Source organism: Bombus fervidus, chromosome 6 (assembly GCF_041682495.2).
Source record: "Bombus fervidus isolate BK054 chromosome 6, iyBomFerv1, whole genome shotgun sequence".
Taxonomy (NCBI): Eukaryota; Metazoa; Arthropoda; class Insecta; order Hymenoptera; family Apidae; genus Bombus; species Bombus fervidus.
The window spans coordinates 12,346,714-12,366,818 of NC_091522.1; the positions used below are offsets into that span (position 1 = coordinate 12,346,714).

The following is a 20,105-nucleotide window of genomic DNA, read 5'->3' on the forward strand; positions in this document are numbered from 1 at the left end:
TTATAATACTAATTTAATCTTTTTTAATTATTTACTTATATAGATGAATGTAGAAGATGAAGATAGTCAGGATTTAAACAATCCTATGGTCAATGATTTAGTGTCAAAAATTCTTGATGATGATTCAATTGTTGGTGACAACGCTCACAATATTAGTTATAATGGCAATATTCAATATTATTCAGATACTCAATCCTGTATTATGGAAAATAGTACAGATCCTAATTTTACTATGGATCGTTTCAACATGCATTCAACATTTAACAAATTGCAGAATAATGTTTCTAATAATATTAAACCTGAATGTAATTATAACAATCTCTGTGGAGAACTCAAAACATTGAGTCTCAATACATGTGTAGGACAAGTATCAGATCAAGGAAATTTATATAACAATGGGATTGGTGCATATCCTAATACGTATCCATCTGATTCACAATCATATGTATTACGTCCAAATAGTGAAAATTGCTGTGTTAGTGGAAATACTATGCCTTTATGCAATGATTTATTAACAACTACAAATGAGACAAACACAAGTAAACAGTCTAACTGGACAGAAAATTTGTCAACACCAGGATGCACATCGGATCTATTTGGAAATTACCAACGAATACAAAATTGCACAAACCCAGATCTTAATTTGAACATGGCTCTAACATTGGCACTAGATTCACCTGATCCAATTACTTTGAATGAATTAGAATATCATAATAATATTGGACAGAATGGAACTGCTAATACATATAATAATCCAACACCTTCTATGCATGAATTATACAGCATGACTGCCAATAATCAAAGTTATAGACCAAGTTCAGCAATGACTGATTTGAGTATTGATTCTGGCTTTCTTTCAAATTCTCCATTACAACATTTTTCTCCAGCTGATACAAATTTGCATAATTGTTTTGGGAATAATATACAACGGAGTAATGCTAATGATTATAAGGATTTACATGACTCAAGTAGATTAAGCATGGCAAATATCTCCATACCAAATGAGCAACTTCAATTTTTGCAACAACAAGCTCGTAGCTACAAGTTAAATCAAGCTGTGGACCAAGAATTTAAACAACTAATCGACTATTATCCAAGTGTAAGCGACTTTACCACATCATCGATCAATAATTTAGACACAAACGAAAATTGTCTTACTAATAATGATTATAGAATTGATAATAATTTACTGAAAATTATCAGTCCAAAATCAAAGACTATTGAATCTAAAACATATTCACCAATTGGATTTCCAAAAAATCTAAGTTCGCGTAACACCCACCAGTCAATTGCAAAATATGGATATCACAATTATCAACATTACACTGCCAATAACGGCGAGACTTTAAAAATGTTACCACAAAGTTCCACATCTTATCAGGACTTGAAGCAGCCTAATAACACTAATACGTATAAGATGGAAGGATTTGATCTTACCAAAGAAATAGCTTTTCCTTCAGTAAGTCATTTGACTAATCAAATCGCAGGGTCTTCAGTGAACAAAGATACTTTTAATTATCTCATGAAACAACGACATCACATGCCAAGAATACAAAATAGTCCTGGTATTCCATCTGCTGATGTCCTCTTTAATTCAGGAATAGTACCAAATCCTGGTACAGTAAGATCTGGTGTATTCCCACCAGTAATGCCAGTTCCCGTACCACTTCCAGTTCCACGTCTATTTTCTGTACTCTATGGTGGAGGCCTGAGCCTTAGAAATGGAAGTGGAGCAGCTAGACGTACAGCACCTTCAAGCATATTGCACTTCAGACTAGAGCAAACTTACGAACAATTTAAACAATTAGAGAAAGAACGAAAGAAATGTGAAGCTGGGTTAGCTGCTCATTTTCCTGGCAAGAGAGTGACAAGTGCAAATAATATACCTATTCCTCGCCTTCAAGGAAATCCATCACGTGTCGATCGTTTAATCATTGATTATTTGAGGGAGCATGCACGCGTCATAACTTTGATTGCAAAGGTAATTATAAATTTTTTTACTTTCTTAGTGATAAAAATGTATTAAGTAATATACGGTAATATACTCCTTAAACAGATGGAACGTTTGCGAGGGACCACGATGAATCAACGCGTACATAAAGCTATGGAGTATTGGTTAGAAGCAATAAAATTTGTCCAAGAATGTCGCAAACGAGAAATCGCAAATGCTACTAAACGCCAGAAAGAGAACCCACCGTGCATTCTTGTATACAACGATAATGGTATGTTTATAGCACATTCAATTGCATATTCAACTATAGATCTAGTTACAGTCCCATGGAATTGTAACCCATTACATTTTAAATCATTTTTAAAGCTTCTAAACATTGAATATTCTTGTTACTAAAGTAATAATAGAGAAAACTTTTATATTTAAACCATTGATTTATGTTTACAGATATATTAACATTGGCAGCCAGTGTCTACGAATTGACGAAGGCATCTCGATATGCAAGAACTGGTATGTATAACGCATTACAAGCTACACTATTATATGATTTGGATATAGAAAAGAAAGTCGTGGAAACTTCTAAAGATCCAGTTCTTGTGATAAAACGCAATGAAAGTCAGATAGCAGGTGACGTTGGCGATTATTCAAACTGTACCTAGCAAGATTTTGAAAGCCGCTTTTCCATTTTGTGCGACAAAACATAGATCCAGTCCAGCAGCTTTTTACTTACGTATTCTGCATTACGTTAATGAAAAGCTTTTGCTGGCGTTTATCATAATTTTATCGCTGAGACAAAAAAATGCCGCCCACTAATTGCGAAATTTTCAAAGCATCATACGGAAAAGTACGCGTACTTGCGTCGAAATAGGAAAATCGTATGCGTGTCTACTTTTTACAAGTTAATATTATAGGAACTCCATAGTTTTCTACTGTACATATTTTTATCCTACAGTCTTGAGAGTGTCAGTTCTCGGTATACAATACTTGTGATCCAGTTATCTATCGTACATATGTCGCACTTTCAAGTGATTTTGCTTGTTCTTTGCTAATGTACTAACGAAAAGAAAACTTACGAACGTCGATATTTTTATCTTTGGGTATGTTGTCTTGCGTATTTCACATTGCCAAAGATAATCATTTCAAATTTATTGAGGATCCGATACTCGTAGAAAGGAAAAACGGAGAACAAGATTGCTCAGACGTACTAAAAGAAATACAAAAAAAAGAGAAAAAGAAAAAGAGAAAAAAGGAACGTTCGCCAGAATCTCCGACTATTACTCGTTTGCGTATGTGTCATAGGCTAGATAATATAGGCTAAATTTTATCAATATATTTGTTCAGAGTGCTAGGCAGTAATTTCTTAGACTAGTTCAATGTGGCCTTCCTTAAATGTGTGACCCAAGATGTATATCAGGTAGTCAAAATACATCTCGAAAACTTCGAATATTTCGAAAAACTGAAAATGCGATGCGGCAACTTAAATTTCAGATCGGGTGAGCTTTTCTCAATCTGTGAAATATGTGTAGCCTTTGATCTGATTCGGTATATAGATATATATATAATAGATATATATACAACGCAAATGATGTCCATTATACTACACATAAATCTTTGTTAAAAGAGAGGACTTTTCTAACGCATACTCGCTACACGCATACACAAAAGAGTGCTCTGGCGTAACATTTACGCACAGCACATAGTCACAGTTACGTGTAAAATAAAATACAAAATATTCGTGTATATAATTACACACATATACGTGGAATATTATATATGTACGTATACCTATAGGTATACATGTCTATGTGTGTACGTGCACATACCTATGTGCAAGTATACGTACAACTTGTATAAGGTATATAGAGAATTTTTAACGTGCATACGTGAGACACAAAACTATTCCTACATACTTACTACATGTACGTTCTAGGCAAGTTAATTAGCTCTATAACGGCCGACTTGCAAAGTTCAGCATTTCCTCTACTCAATATTGAGTAATCTCTTTCATACTGATGATTTGTTAAGCTCAGGATATTTTAACGTTCCAACGTGCGTACGTACAATTTCGTACGAATTCGTTTTATTATAATTTAAGCCGCGATATAATCGCGCAAGTTCGAGCTCCACGAAAGCATCGAACGTCGTTCCGTTCTACGTTCTTGAGATGCTTGAACGACGATTATTTCCGTATTCCTATGAAATTATAAAACAGGTATTCGCACAACGACGAGCAAGAGTACTCCGTATTAGAAAAAAAAAGGGGGGGGAAAAAAGAAAATGTGAATCTATATAGTGTCCAACACGTAGGGATGACGGTATGATGAGATAACGAAACTTAGGTGCAACATTTTTGCTGTCTGAAGGTCTAACTTTCTTAATATCTAAGCTGTATCAATCGGCCTGTATTGTGATTAGAAATACTCAGAAAATTGGTTGTTGGTTATCGAATATCGGTGAAGCTTTAATATAATCATCTCTGTACATATATCCGTCAACTCCCATTTAAGCTTCATTGTGTACGTAGTGATTCCCAATGATAAAAGGGGGAGAAAAACGGTGTGTTGGATTAATTTCTCCGATACTTCTATATCAATCTTAGGCAGGAGAGACATTAGTAGCGAAGTATTTAATTTAGTTTCTAGCGATAGTTGTTGTTACGAATACAATTTTCTGGCTGTCTTTGTTGCCGATCACATTAACGAATGATTTTTGACTATATTGTTCCTCTATATTGGCGCGTTTCACAAAATTGTTGAAGCTTTACAAAAAGATTTTATATCGGTATCGTATTTCTCCTTTGCTCGACACCACTCGCGTATTGACTGATAATTTTAACAATTATGTCCATTTATTTTTACAAGTTGAAAGATACAAATTTGAATTTCACCGATGGAAACGTGAATTCTAAGGAAGGACTATTATGTAACGTGAAACTAAGTTTCTTGATTGTTTTAGTCACTTGGACGAACGCGTTTTCATACGGGTCGGTATCGAGGAAGCAGAAATAAAGTTTATTGACTTTTCACGTAGACACAAAGTTTCAAACGATATAATTACATCGTGAATTATTAAAAGGAAGATATAAGAGGCGTCGCGTCTTCGAACTTACTGTACCGAAATGAAAGCAATCGTTCGGCTGCAAAGACAACCTTTTGACGGAGAAGGGCCCGGTACTATCCAGTCTTGCGAAAGGTGCAAGATATACATACAGACTGTTAACTCGCTTTTACATAGCGCTTACACATAATCATTGGGGACCATGTCGAGCATCGTCTCCACGTATATCAGCATATCTGAGAACCTCATTTTTCATTAACACGAAGGAACATTTGCATTTCTTCGCAACTTCGTTGTTTATCTTTCCTTCTTTGTTTCTTTCCTTCTTTCTCTATTTCTCTTTTCTTCCTCACTTATTCGTTTCATCTAATTTCAGAAGTGGACAGTACGTGAATTTAAAACCCATTACCTTTACGTTGATACTTTCTCGTTTACGTTTCACTTTGTCCCCTGCCTTTTCTTCCCTTCTCTGGAAGCGATGAAGGTGACGTGAGCACCGAAGGAGAGATGCGTGTGGTCTGGAAGAGAGTCACACGGCGACGTTCGCTCTCTTCTTTTTTCTTTTCCATTTCAAGAATCAAACGAGACAAACGATGAAACACGTGTCCGGGAACGTGTAGAAAGTATAGTCTTAGCGAAAATTTAACGGGAACGTAAGAAAGAAAAAAGAAAAAAATACGAAAAATATATGTCTTTGTTAGGGTAAGGTAGATTACCGAATGGCTCATTAAAAAAAAAGTTGGTACAATGAAAAAAGAAAAAGATTACTTTTGCTTGCGTTATGTACATCCAAGAACGTGATAAAGGGAAACGAGTTTTTATAGCTCTGTACGTTGTATGGTTTAGGCTGAAGAAGAAAGCAAGCAGTGCTTTACAGAATTTCCTTCCGCATTTGTCAACGTGTTTATATTGTAACTGTGATATATATAATGCCAATTTGTACATAACTTAACGCTGAGGAACTTACTATCGCGGTAAGAACACGACGAACGCAGTCAACTCTTGTTAGTTTCTTCTTCTTTAACGTCGACGTTTCTTTTCTGTTCTCGACATTTTCGCTTCAGCCAGTTGCTTTTACCGTTGTTCTACGCTATAACTTGGAATGTGATATCGATAGATAAATATACACGTCCAATTATAACTGTGAGGTATCGGCTAGAAACATTCTCTTCGAAAAATTCTGAAACCATCGAGATATACGTTGGCGATATTCGCGATTCATATCGCGAATCGTTTTTTAATAAGTGTTTCATTTAACATTTAACCCATGGTACTTAGCCAGAACAATTGCCAATATCGTGCAATCATCCGAATTATCTATGCTAGTACACTCGATCTCTTCAGAGGCTTCTCGTAGCTTTCGTGAATAAAGTGTCGCGATATAATTTTTCTCGCTATTTCTTCTAGTCTAAAAAACGTTACGTGATAACCCATTTTCTTTTTTTTTTAAATATTTATGTTCGACTTCGGTTTGCATTTTATCAACGTTTCAATTTATCAATGAGTAAGACAGTAAAATGTCCGTTATCTGAACTAAGTACAGGAGATAAAAGCGTTTGGAAAAATAAATATTCACAGAATGAAATAATCAGTATTTAGCATACCGGTTTGCGTACTATCGTTAAGACAAAGTTGTAATTTGTATGTTCGGTAGAAAATCAAAATTTATCGGTATTACTCAATTCTAAAGGTTTCGGACAGAATTAAAAAGTATGAAACTTATGAATCTTAAACGTTTATTTGGTTCAACGTACATTTACTTTTCTCATCCGCAAAACGATCTAATAAAAGTCCTTTTTTTCAAGGAGTAAACGTTCTTTCTATCGAAAATATGAATACCGTGGCACGTAATTGATTCGCGTTTTGATAATTTAAAATAATTTCGAATATTCGTAAGGGAATGTTTAGACAAAGGAAATTCTACTGTACACCATCATTATCTTTTGCCATTTCTATTGCGATATCTATCTTAATTTCTAACGCATACGTAATTCATAGGAAGCTGTTAACGTAAAAGGATAACAATACGATATAAATAATGATTATGTTATTTTTCACGTTGATCAGCATACTGCATTGTTCGTCGCGGAAACATTGGAATCTCGTTAATCGTAATACAGAGAAGCGGATGCTTTTTATCAAAATTCTGTAAAATCATAGGAAATCTCTTGCCAGCTGCAACTTCTTCAAACGTTGCGGATGAATTTCACTTGCATAGAAAAAGGAGAATAGAAGAGATCACGTAAGAAAAAGTAGCGCCATTTGCATTCGTCCAGCTTCTTCTATGCGTGTACAACTTCTGTTTTCTTCTTCCTGTTGGAAAAGAACACGAATGAAGCTTTCTCTCGCGTGAAGTTACATATTATATATATACATATTATATGTGCATGCGCACGTATTCAGTGATTACCTCGTATCATATTTACCTTACGCAGCATCATTAAGAATAGGAACACTATCTGTACAGATACGTGTTTGACAATCCTATTTAAATTTGCATGTGATATTATAAACTACCTATAATAGCTAAATATATATGTATCCACCGCGTGTACATGTACTGGTACAGGTTGTTTCACTGATACCGCTAACGATACTTTTCTTTCAAATGAACTTTTGTTTCATTGAACTTCCGACCGTAAACGTCTGAGTTGCTTCTAATTGAAATAATCGGTGAAATTTCGGTAATTTGAACGCTTGTTTATATCGTAAAGAAAATAATTGAATTTTTATAAATTGAGATTATTTCCGATTCGGACAATCGGTTTGTGCGTTTTAATTAACACGTGTTGTAATTAATAAATAAAAAGAAATCGTATGAAAAAGCAGGTTTTATCGGATTAGTTGCATACTGGTACAAGTATGTCTGATAATATACTGTCTGTTTCTCCTTGCTACCTGATCTCTTGCCAGTCTTCTCTTACATTAGGTCTTCTCACGCTGCTATATTTTGCAGTTTTGTACATACTTGTACTTTATCTAACGTTGATATTATTTACTGAATAATTCGATGTGTCGTAAAAGCTAAAATTACGTTCTAAGTAATGAAATGTATGCGTGTGTATGCGTGTATGTGCGTGTGTGTAAAATTAGCGAAACATCCTGTACATTCCGTATATGTACGTTCACATGCTCGTGTATGTGAGTATACAACTAATTTTGCGAACGCTCACGAGGCAACAAGGAGTTACATAGGAAAAGTCTTAATCGTCCATACAGAGATGTATATAAAGCAGACAAAGTAATAACGAAGAAAAGTAGACAAGAAACCGACCAATGTTTAACTCACGAGACTCTCAAGACGTTAAGTGAGTATTCATAAGACTCAACTATTTCTTTGCCGATAGATACATAGGACGTTAATAGCGAAATCGTTCCGCTTATATTGGGATAATATTCCCCAAAATTCCGAATGATAATTAGGATCGGTACAGGGTCCGGATAATTCATTTTCAATCGTATAAGTAATTGCTATACGAATTAACTTAGCGCGCAACACTAGACAGTGTTTAATTTCGTTTATTACGTATTTTGTACGACTGATATCGGGATCAATATCAATTTTTGTGTTCAATTTTTTTCTTTTTTCTTTCTTTCAAACGTACAATTCAATTTTATTTTCATTTATCTTCGATTGTCTCATTTCGAGATACACTCCGAAAACGCGTGTTCTACGATCTTTTTTTATCTTAGTATTCCTCGTTTGATTAGAATTTCGAAATAGAACCGGCAATATTAAATATCGTTATTACCTTCGATTTTCAATTTTTTAATATACAATTTTCACTTATCGAATTTGCGATTGCATTTCCCTTCCCCTTCAAGCTTATCCCACACGCTTACTTTAATCTCGAATAGTATTCATTTCATTCATTGCTAACGTTTAAACAAGAAGTTGTCGAACAACTAGCCATTTTTCCTTTGAAATTGTTTTCACTGCCAAAATTGCTTTGATTTCTTTGTGATTATTTTTCTATTCTAAGAAAGATACTCGTACAGTCATGTTCACGTACTTTTGGATCTAGAGTTTTTTTCATATATTTTTGGCTATAATAACTTATTTGTAAAAATCTAAAACGATCGAAAAAATTACGAATTCATGCCTTTCTGTCAGTTTGGAATTATTCTTTCACAATTGATTTTAGTTTGCCGCAAGTCTATCTTCGGAAATAGATTTCTATTCCTGAGAGATCTCGTATAACGTAACTCTCAAAAACCGGAATTATTTCACCTCGGATTGCCTATCGTTTTCTTAAATCTGACACGTGCTACACTGTGACCATGGCACAAAACGTATATCGACGAGATCAATAAGCAGCACACGCCAAAATTGATGTGTCGCTGTTTTCATATATTTCCTGAGGCAAATAGCAAACTTGTTAATCTGATATTTATGTATTTTACAACACTCATTTCTTTGCTATTTTTTACTTATATACGTAAACTATACATATACTTGTATTCTTTATCCTAATACTATAAAATAACTTTCAAGTGTTCAAGCATCTCGTTAATTTGCGTACTTCGATAGACACGGAACATTATTGGGTAATTTTATAAGAATTTCTAGCTATGTTTTTTAATAGGATAAATATATTAAGTTTAATAGATATTATAAACGATATTAAATACTGTCTCGAGCTGATATTTGTATTTTCAAGCGTGTAGATTTTTATTTCAGAGTAGCCAGAGTCAGTTGGTCCAGGTCATTCCAATTGGCGAGTGTCAATTACTTTGCACTTGTTAGTCTTCGTTTCGTTCTCGATTCGTTGTAGCATTCGTCAATGCACGAATTGCCTGAACGTTAACTCTTATCCACATTTATTCTATGAATATCACGGTGTTTAGTTCCACGTGAAATTGAATTAAGTTCCCATATAATTCGATTAAAATAGTTCGATATATAGTCAATAAAGGTGTCGCGGTTATCAATCGCTGAGCAATTTACACCATTGATTAATAATACGATAGTGATCGACCAATAGAACAATTTCGCCATGGAAAACATTTAACTGTTTGGCACTAATGGAAACGCGATGCGTTCAAAACTACCCATTCCTACAAAGTGAACACGTATGCCTAAGATATACACACACTTACGTAACGTGGATAAATTATGGGTATTTGCCCATTTAAAAGGCAATATTTTTCTTGGAACGATCCTCGATCGTATATAGACGGAATGCTATTGATAGTATTTGTACGATAGTTAACGATTTTTATCGCGTACCTTCGAACGCCAGTACAGCTTCAGAGGAACTTCAAAGATGGTGCAAAGAATCGTATTTACTTAATAATTACCGTGACAACAGTTTCGTTTTTCTATGTAATCTTCGACAATGCATACGCTTTAACGATCGTGTAAAATTTAGCTTGATCGTAATCTGTAATTTTCTGTCTCTATGAAGAGTGTGCGTTACATAGCAGATTCGATTTTGTTTCGAATATCATTAATTTCTTTTACTACGATTTTTCCAATCAAATTATTTCCACACGATTGATAAAGTATTAAAATGCACGAGAAAAACTATCGAGCTTGTGAAAACGTATTAAAATCTATCTAAAATCTCAAAGTTTTATCATCAGCACGTTGAATAGATAATCATTCTTCGTGACCGGGATCGTTGTTAATGATACATTAACGACTCATTAGTACGTATTAGCGTCTGTAATAAAGTCAACATCCTCAAGAATGTCTGCAATATCTTGCATATCTATATTTTCTGTTTTATCCCATTACTCGTTAGAGCGATCGGTATGATCTTTCGGTTTTCTGGTTCTACTGGCGCTCATGATTTTCAAGTAGAAACTGTATTACAAAACACAAATATCTAAAGTAAGAATGATTGTATTAAATTAAGAAAGAGATTTCTAAATCGTATTATACACACTACCGTCACGTCAGCGGAGAGAGGATGGCGATTTCGCAAGTTGAGGATTGTCGTTATAGGTAACGAAGCTTCAGTTAGATCCGAGTTAAGAGTTACTTAATTTCGGAATATTTCGTTTTAATTTGCATTCTATGTCTCGCGCGATAAATACGATCATCGATCGTGTTCGTCGCCTTTCTATCTCGTAAATTAAAATAATACTCGAAAATTAAGTAAAGTAAATCGGTGGAAACTCTTGTGGACCTCCCAAATCCCAATGATCCAATCAAGAGTTAAATTAAAAATCTGTAAAATATCGAAACAAGGGAAGGGATAACGACAAGTATGTAATAACAAGTCCAATATGCAATAAGTGTACGTTCAAAGAAAAAGATATTAATATAGAGGAAAAAAAAAAGAAATTGTACGTAGGTAACATAGTATTGGAGGATGTATTGTTCGTGTTAGAATGACTAGCTCTGTCGAAACCTCTGTATTTAATATCGGTGTGACTTTACCTTTCTTTGACATCCGATAAAGAAAGAGGTGGTTCTGCTACAGCTTAGAAAGTTTCTAATATTAGATGTGACAAACTAGCGATAGGTATTTAATTTGTTTCCGCCTAGAAGCTTCCTAAGAGCTTGACTCGACAAGTTCGAGGTGCTGGAACTTTCAAATATTCTTGAAAGCCGCGAATTTAGTGGATTCGAAAATTGACTTCGCTCTCGACTACATTGTTTGAGAGACTTTGAGAGGACGATGCGTCCCTTTCCTTGCAACTTTTTCGTAGTTTTTATTATTACATGTAGATAAACATAGAGGCCTATCGCGTGTGCAACTTGTTTCGAAATTATTGGTATAGATTGCCGATATAAGGCAATATACCTTTCGAGAAAGGTTGCTATGGAGAGCGAGTAAAAATTATTTATTTCTTATTTATAGGTATGTCGTTAACACGTATCTATTTCTCTCTCTACCTTCCTTTACCATCTTTCATCATTTATCAAAAATGTGGTCGAAATTGAATACTTAATATACTGTTTTTTAAATTATATAATCGAACAAATATTTTATTGAGATAAATAAATCTTTGGAAACAATGATAATTGTATTGTATATTATATAACAATACATCGATAATTACATTATGCGATGATGTAATTAAAGGTAAACAAATTGGTGGGAAGATTAAGTTTATCTACGAACTTATTGACGTTGAAAATTTTTCTTACGTAAACCTTTTTACACAGTCAGTCAATCTGTACTTATAATTCGAAGCCTCGGTGCAAACTTCTAGTGTATTTGTGCTTTTGCTACTATCTTCCTATCCGTCAGTCGGTAACTTAGTGATAATTTAGTAATAATAACGTTAAGTCATTGTTTAGCGGCTAGCGACTCAAAAACGTTTTTATCGAATGTTTGTACGATTTGTACGATTGATTCCATTCGAAACTTACACTCGATCGTATCGAACTCTCGAAATCTGAAACTACATGTCTCGCGCGTTCATCCACTCGAACAAACAACTTCTCTAGTAATTGAAGCACATGTGTATGTATAAAAAAAACATTATCTTATCTCGGAGATTGATAAAATATTCAGTTCGAGAACCAACTAATCCACGGTGATAGCAATTTCGTACTTTTCGAATTAACGATTGTAAATCGTTCTATCGGAAGATATCGATGAGCTCTTATAAACTCGATCGTATAGAATTACTCGATTGATGAAATATCAACATCGAACGTCGTGTTATCGATGTGAAAAATAGATAGATTCGAGGAGCAAACGCCGAGAACTTAGGTACGAGTATTTCTGATACTATGAGAAGTCAAGGACCGTAGGGAACACATATAATCACAAAGATACAGAGAGAATCTGTAATTCCTGATTAGGAAAGAAGGTAGTAAAGTTTAGTTACTTCGATGTTAGCGATAGCTCGCAAAGATTCGAAAGAGATAATAGAGGCGAGTAGAGTTGTGAACGAGAAGACGAAATCGATAATTAGTAACGATTAGTAAACGATTAATAGATAAATAACATATTACACGTACATATGCATATACATATATGTGGACATTTACGTGAGTAATTCGTAGTAAAACGTCGGAAACGGACGATTAGATAAATTAGATGATATTTGTACGCGTGTACAAGGAAAAGAAAATTTGTGAAATTCGAAATAGCCGGTGTACACGGCGTTTAGAGAAATTTCGCTGGTAGGAGACGGACAAATCTTAGATATCGTTTAGTATTCGATGTCAAACCTCTGGCGAGGTTCGCTACTTTGCCGCTGATACTCGAATCACTTTTTGCTCGTTAATGCGTCTATTATCGAGAACTCTTTGGAGATTATCGATGCTGACGAGCGACGATGGGTTAGTTCAAATTCTTAGCATAATTCTCCGCTAATCCTAGACGCGTATACTATAATTTTTTATTCGTGCAATACGCGTCGATGGGGATGGTGCGTTTAATTGTAAATAATCTGAGCGATCTTTTTTCGACGTTTCTCTCGTTCGAGAGAACGTTAAAAAAAATGAAATTACGCGACAATTACACGCGTATCGTCAACGATCCTTCCTCGTTTCTTTTTCGTTTGTCCCTTTGATTTTATCGCCTGTGGTATTCTTTTTTTTTTTTTTTGTTTTCTCTTTTACTTTTTACTTTTTTTTTATATATATATATCGATTTAACTTAAGGATTTCATATTTACGATAATTCATAGAATAATTCCTTGATAGGATATCGTATTATTATCGATCAAAGAAACACGTTAAAACTGAAATATTTTCCTTCGTTTTCGTTGCTTAACAACAATGAACAAAACGGAAATACGTTTCGCATCTTTCCGATGTTTCAAACGCATTTTGCCAAAGTTTTATTCCTGCTTTCCTTCGTTAATCGATTTAGCTAATTTACTGTATTTAATCAGTATAGGTAATTATAGTAGAAAAGTTCTATTTATTTTCCTTTCGATTATACCAGCAATGATTGTTCTAACGTTGTTTGCGCACCGTAACACGTCACATATCGATGATTGATGACGAGTGTCAGCGTTATCTTGCCAGTAGGTCGATGATTAACATAATTCTACTTGTTTCGCGTTGAACAAAAAAAAAAAAAAAAAGAAAAAAGAAAAAAAAGAAAAACAGAAGAAAAAGGAAGGAAACAAGTAAAACGCAATCGTTGAGAATCATTCGTGTCGTTAAAAGGAGATATCACAACTATTGATAGATTTAATGCAAATAGATAATTATATATCTTCTTGTCTATGGGGTCGGGGCTAAACGATAAATGGAAGACGATTCAGAAAATTCGTTTCTTTCTTCCGTTGAACGTATTGCAAAAGAACATTGTCCGCGTAGTAACTCTAGAAAATTTTCTAGCTTAATAATGCTTTCACGTAAGCGACGATAATATTCTATTCCAACGCGTTCGACGTTATTACACGAAGAAACGAATTTTTCAATTTCACGTTTTCTCTTCGCTTTCGAGCTACTATCGCGAGATACTAGCTTTACATGATGTATATGTATATATGATGGACAAACAGAGAAAAAGAACAAAATGGACACAATCGTATGCAAAATTGCATAAGTGGTAAGAGCAGTGAAGAATTGTCGCTTTCGCCGCTAATATCTAAACTGTGGATCGCTGCTACGGATCCTCAATCAAATTCAGCGATCGAATGTCGCAATCATCGGTACGCTTCAGTGTCCAGGAAAATGAAAAACGAGGGGGGAGTGGGGGATTGAAAAAAAAAACGAAAAATAAAAAGAGAAGACAGAGGAGGAAACGTATACAATAAAAGCAGCGTTGTATCGCCGATGTTTAGAATGTTCAGCGAGTAATTTAGATCGCAGGTTGAAAGTTCTCAGGGAAATGCAACCAGAAGAGAGGCACGTAAGCGTAAGAAATGCTCGGCCTGATCGATATTCTTTCCTGGTGCTGACGAAGGATCTCGATAATTTGAGAAAATCTCGATGAAAATGCGATGAGGCGGATGTTACTGAAATTTAAACGAAAACGAAAACAATTCCACGTAACTGAGTCATCGATGTAAAAATCAATTCTCGGAACGTTCTTCGTATCCTGAGTTTCTCCACCTTGGTAATTTTTGGTGGCACCAGAATGAGACGTTCCACGAGGAACGAACGTTGATACCAACGGGAGAACCGATATTCTTGGTCCTAACGCTCTCTACTATATCATTGCCTCGTTATTTGTCACTGCTGCTCTTTTCTACTTTTTTATATTTTAGATGGTTTACACGATAGAACACATTTTGTACATTGTAATATTTCTTAACGGTTACACAAGAGCGATCGAGACTACGTAAACCGAGGATAGTTACGAGAGACATAAAACATTCTCTGTTTCCACGACACGATTTCTCATAACGAATTGTCGAGATCCTTCGGGATCCAGCTTTTCGCCGTCTCATCGAACGAGAAAAGGAAGTGCGATCTCGTGGCCATCATATTATACGCGTAGGTTCGTTCGTTCGTACGAAGACAATCGTTTTACTTCGAAAAGTAAAAACAAAAAAAGAAAAAAAGACAAAAAAGAAAACAAAAAAAAAAAGGTATTCCAAACTTCAGGGTAACGGGTCAACGATGGTCGAGTATTATCGAGAAATTAAACAAATAATGAAAGAGAGATAATAATTAAACAAATAATAAAGATGAAGTCTAAATAAACATCGACATCGCGAAGAGAATACTGCTTGGTTTGCGGACCATTAAATACCAAATACTATACAACGATCGCGTTACAATAGTTATTTAACATAGATTTGGAACGCTAGGGAGGATAGCGACGGGAACGGTTGAAGACGATTTCTCCTTCATCGGAATAAAGTCTACTTCGACGAGGAAGCGTGATCGAAATCCAAACGCCGGATTTCTTTACCGTTTTTGCGGTTGTCGGTTAGTAAATTTGATTGAGGACGTCATTTGTAAGGAATCACCTGTAGATTCGTGTGCGTTTCTCTAGTGGTAACTCGAAGATCGATTAGCTTTTTCTTACTAGCACATTTTTTGGTAATAACGATCAAGGTAGAAACGAGAGAGAAAGAGAGAAACAGAGAGAGAATGCGAGTTCGGTCTTAGAAAACTTGTCGCGCAAGTCGATCCTGGATACTGTTACAGACGTACGGCTTGGAGGGTTGTTTTTTTTTTTTTAAAGAAAAAGAACTTGACCATTACACGGCTGCAAAAGTTCCTCGATCGCGAAAGAAGACTTCAATTCAGTTTTTCGTTTCTTCTATTTTCCTCCGTTCGAACCTAAGCGAAAGAAAGAATTTCCCTTTTCATCGCCGCTTATAAGATTCTTGTACTTCTGACTGTTTCTAAAGGATCGCAAATCCGGTATCGACGCTCTTGAAGAAGAATTTTGAGCGTCTTATTTTTAGACGTACGTTTCAGAAAGGTTGGGCAAAAATTTCGGCATAAATGCGTAAGTCAGAGCGCGAAAGGAAGAATTTATGTAAATATATGTGCATGAAGCAATATCGAAGTACTTTGGAAGTGTTTCGCGTAAGTTCCGATACACGCGTACACGCTATTTTACTATCAGTTACCATAAGATATTCGGAGTCGCTTAAGGACGTTTAAAGAACCGAAATTAGCACAAATATTTTTACTAATCCCTTGTTTTCGTTGTACTATTTACTATTAACATTATTACTATTTTATTTCTTTTTCGCTACAGTCTCGCTATTTCGATGTTTGCAATATTTGATCTTAATGCTACGTTAAATTATATTTATAAAGATTAAGGTATTTCTATGAACGTATTTTCTTATTTTAACACGTACAACACGTAAAAGTGGTTTACAATTTTTCTCCAACTTTTTTGAAACGTCTCGCATAGAGGAATAATTATTTTTCGCGTAACGATCTCAGTGATTTTTATTAGGTACGAAAAATTTCACTCGATCACTACACTAGTCTATCATCGCTTACGTAGCTTCCATAGGCCGAAATACAAAGCTCGATTTTATCGTGTTTCGAACATATCGGAAAATCCTCGGAATTCGCGTGCTATCAAGGTCGCACTTTGCTCGTGAAGCATCGCATAATCTCGTGTCACTTGCCATGAAGAAAAGAAATACGCAGCAGGTGCAAAACGTTTCGGGTCTAATTATTTGCTCACGCGCGTATGTACACGCGGCAGACGTTCACTATTCGCCTGCGATTCCATTACGAAGGATACTCGTCGAATTTTGAACGTCTCGCGTGGTACACGTGGATACGTATCACAGACAGAAACAAAGTGCAGATCCCATCGGACATATTTTGTCATGACGTTCGATCATAGAACGCGAATCTATGCTTCGATGTACGAGCCCCGAGCGATTAGGATTATGTCGAGCCGTTACACTTAAATAGCGAATTCTGCTATCTCGCGCGGTGCTTAAAATTTGACTGAACATTAACATTGCGTCCATGTGTATCAAATTTTAAGCAAACAAAGTATCACAACGTATGTAGATAATATCGCGGATGAAATTAAACGAAAAAAAAAAAATAAGAGAGAGAAAGATATGTAATGGAAAAATATATAAGTGTGGTCGAACGAAGAGATGGTAAAAGATGAAAAATAAAAAAAAGAAAGAACAGTGCTCAAATCTTAAATGGCTATGCGTCTCGGCGTGCATCTTTTTAACAAGTCATGCGTGCAGAACATTATACATTCACACATATACACACACGTACGTACATACATACACTAAAGACTGTAGAGATTCTTGAAAAAAAACGACGGTAACTCTCACCTTCTGTAAACTGCACAAAATAATTTTTTACGGATGCATTAATATTCGTGTAAATGTGTTGTTATTTACGACAGTGCCACCGAATCGCAAAACGCGAGAAAATGGAGGAAAAAGAAAAGATACGTTCATTCACTTTCGTCGTCGTTTTTTCGCAAGTGATCGTGTACGTTTGCCTATACTCGATGAATCTTTATATTCGTTACGCTTAACTCGTATCAACGTTGTGTTACTCTACGACTGTTTTTTAAAAGAGAAAAGGTTCGTGTCAGGAGACTAATTGCGATAAAGTACACTATATACTGCCGGAAAAAAAAAAGAGAGAGAATCATTAACCGAGGTATATCATCGTTAATTTTAGCCCAAGCGATGACGCTCGATTCGCAGACATTGTATGGGACGAATTAGAACAATGGTACAATAAAGGTGGTTTTTACTAGAATTCCATTACAAATTTCTTATTTGTGTTCCTGAAATCTCTCGGATAATCGATTAAATCTCAACTGAAGCGTTTTTGATTGATATTATTTCCCGATATTGCTTGCAGATTCGGATATTTTCATATTACTCGAGAAAGCATTTTTTAACGACTTTTTTAAATGTCATTTACTAGCACACGATTCTTCTTCTTTCTTTTTTTTATTGCGTACATATAAACAACTTAAAAACCGGAATATACCATTGAGACCTTTAAAGCGACAAACAGAGAAAAAAAAACTTATAAATATTAAAAGGAGAAGAAAAAGAAGAAACAATTTGACCAATTTTTAATATCAACGCGTACGCTTTTACTTCCGCGTCGATTAGTTTCATAATTTTCCGTTTGCGTTTGAGCTTATTTCTCTCGTATTATTTTACGTGTGACAAAACGAAAACAAAAGGTTTGCTCGAATCGAAGATGAGACAACGGCAATAATAATGATTGGCGCACGTGTCGTGTCTGATCGACTCTCTAGCTTGTTCGTTTGTTCAACTTCTTCGATGCTTTTGGGCTGTGATTTTACAACGCTAATAACCCAAAAAGGTCGCACTATTTATTCTCAAGTGAAACTGAATCGACAATCCAACTAAACCAGAGAGAACTTTTAAGGACTTTAAAACAACGTTTTCTTATTAGCCCTTTCTTCAACGTTTAGACAAGAGAATTCTTCGGCATCCTTTAACTTAAGCGCCAGTGAATAGATGTTTACCGCGATAACGTGGATCGTACAGTTTTTCGGGTAAACGTAATATTATATGGATGATGGTGAAAAAATTTCTCGGAATGAGAGAAAAAAGGGACGTTGCAAAATATAAAGGAAAAGAACGAAGGCCAGAGCAGAGAAGCAAATAGCGTAACAGATGCGTGAGCTTGGATATGAGAGAGAAGGAAAGAAAATTAAATCTGTCGTTCTTAGTGTTTTTTATATATATATTATATATGTTTACGTTTCAATGTACACTACGAATCGTATTAATGATACGTATATGATAATATAACAATAATATATATTATATACATATATATATTATATATATATATATGAATGATATATCGTTAAATGGGCTGTGGTAGAAACCTTTATATACTTTATACACCAGACGAGTCGGATCCTCTTGTTTCGTTTGTCTTTCGAGAGAAATGAACAATTACTGACTATAACGGAAGGAAATACAAAGGGAAAAAACAAGAACGAAACGAACAAAATGATCGAAAAGTATAGATAGAGGCAAGACGTATATGTGCACACGAGAAAGAGAAAGAAAAAGAGAGATACGGCATCATTTTACAAAGACGCTTCAGTCGTTTGAGTGCGTAGCCACTTGTCCTATATTCTGTCACACAACGATTACCTTGCACAAAATGTACCTAATTATACTTAAATAGTAGGATCCGTCTTAATGATTGTCAATAATATTGTACCTATCGTACCCGTGGACACGGGCAAATTATGATATTAGACTTTAAGGCTGTAAGGCGTAACTACGATTAGATAGAAAACCCAGTCGCTAAACAAACTGTATAACTGTGATGCACCTGCTTCGAAGGAAACGCCTCGAATTCTGTAACGAGTATAAATGCAGAATGCTAGTTTTCGTACTTAGTGAAAAATATTGTTGCGATGCCCATTGTTTTAGGTCTTTCCTTTCCCCTCTCCTTCGAAACTGTATTTCTTTTCTTTTGTACTAGTTTCATTTCAAGAGACAGACGTTGTTTCTAATGGAAACTGTTTGACCAGTGACTACTTATAGCATTGCAATATGTAACACATAACCTCTCGGTGTAATATTGACATTTAGAAGCTTTTTTTTGCGATGTTGTTACCTGAAAGAATACTTAGATAATAATATATATTAATTCTAGAGAATATTAGCGTTAATTGTACGCACGATGTTTTCCATGACCTTGAGAAGAAAACTTTCGACGAGTTTTCGTAATATCGTTTTAAGGAATCGGGCATTAATCGTT

General features: G+C 35.1%; 1 protein-coding gene and 1 long non-coding RNA gene across 3 annotated transcripts in view; one reads left to right on the forward strand and one right to left on the reverse strand.

The window, feature by feature from the left end:
• Positions 1-20,105, forward strand: part of LOC139988192 (uncharacterized) — a 37,000-nt gene that overhangs the window by 1,894 nt on the left and 15,001 nt on the right. For both annotated transcript variants that reach the window (XM_072005302.1, XM_072005303.1), the window contains exons 3-5: positions 44-1,981; positions 2,057-2,222; positions 2,399-2,461. In XM_072005302.1, the coding sequence (XP_071861403.1) occupies positions 44-1,981; positions 2,057-2,222; positions 2,399-2,461 (2,167 nt within the window). The remainder of the gene's footprint in view (positions 1-43; positions 1,982-2,056; positions 2,223-2,398; positions 2,462-20,105) is intronic.
• Positions 5,900-18,159, reverse strand: LOC139988198 (uncharacterized). Its single transcript, XR_011800058.1, has 2 exons — positions 17,660-18,159; positions 5,900-7,321 (listed from the first exon to the last, which is right to left on the reverse strand). It is a non-coding gene; the product is annotated as an uncharacterized lncRNA (long non-coding RNA).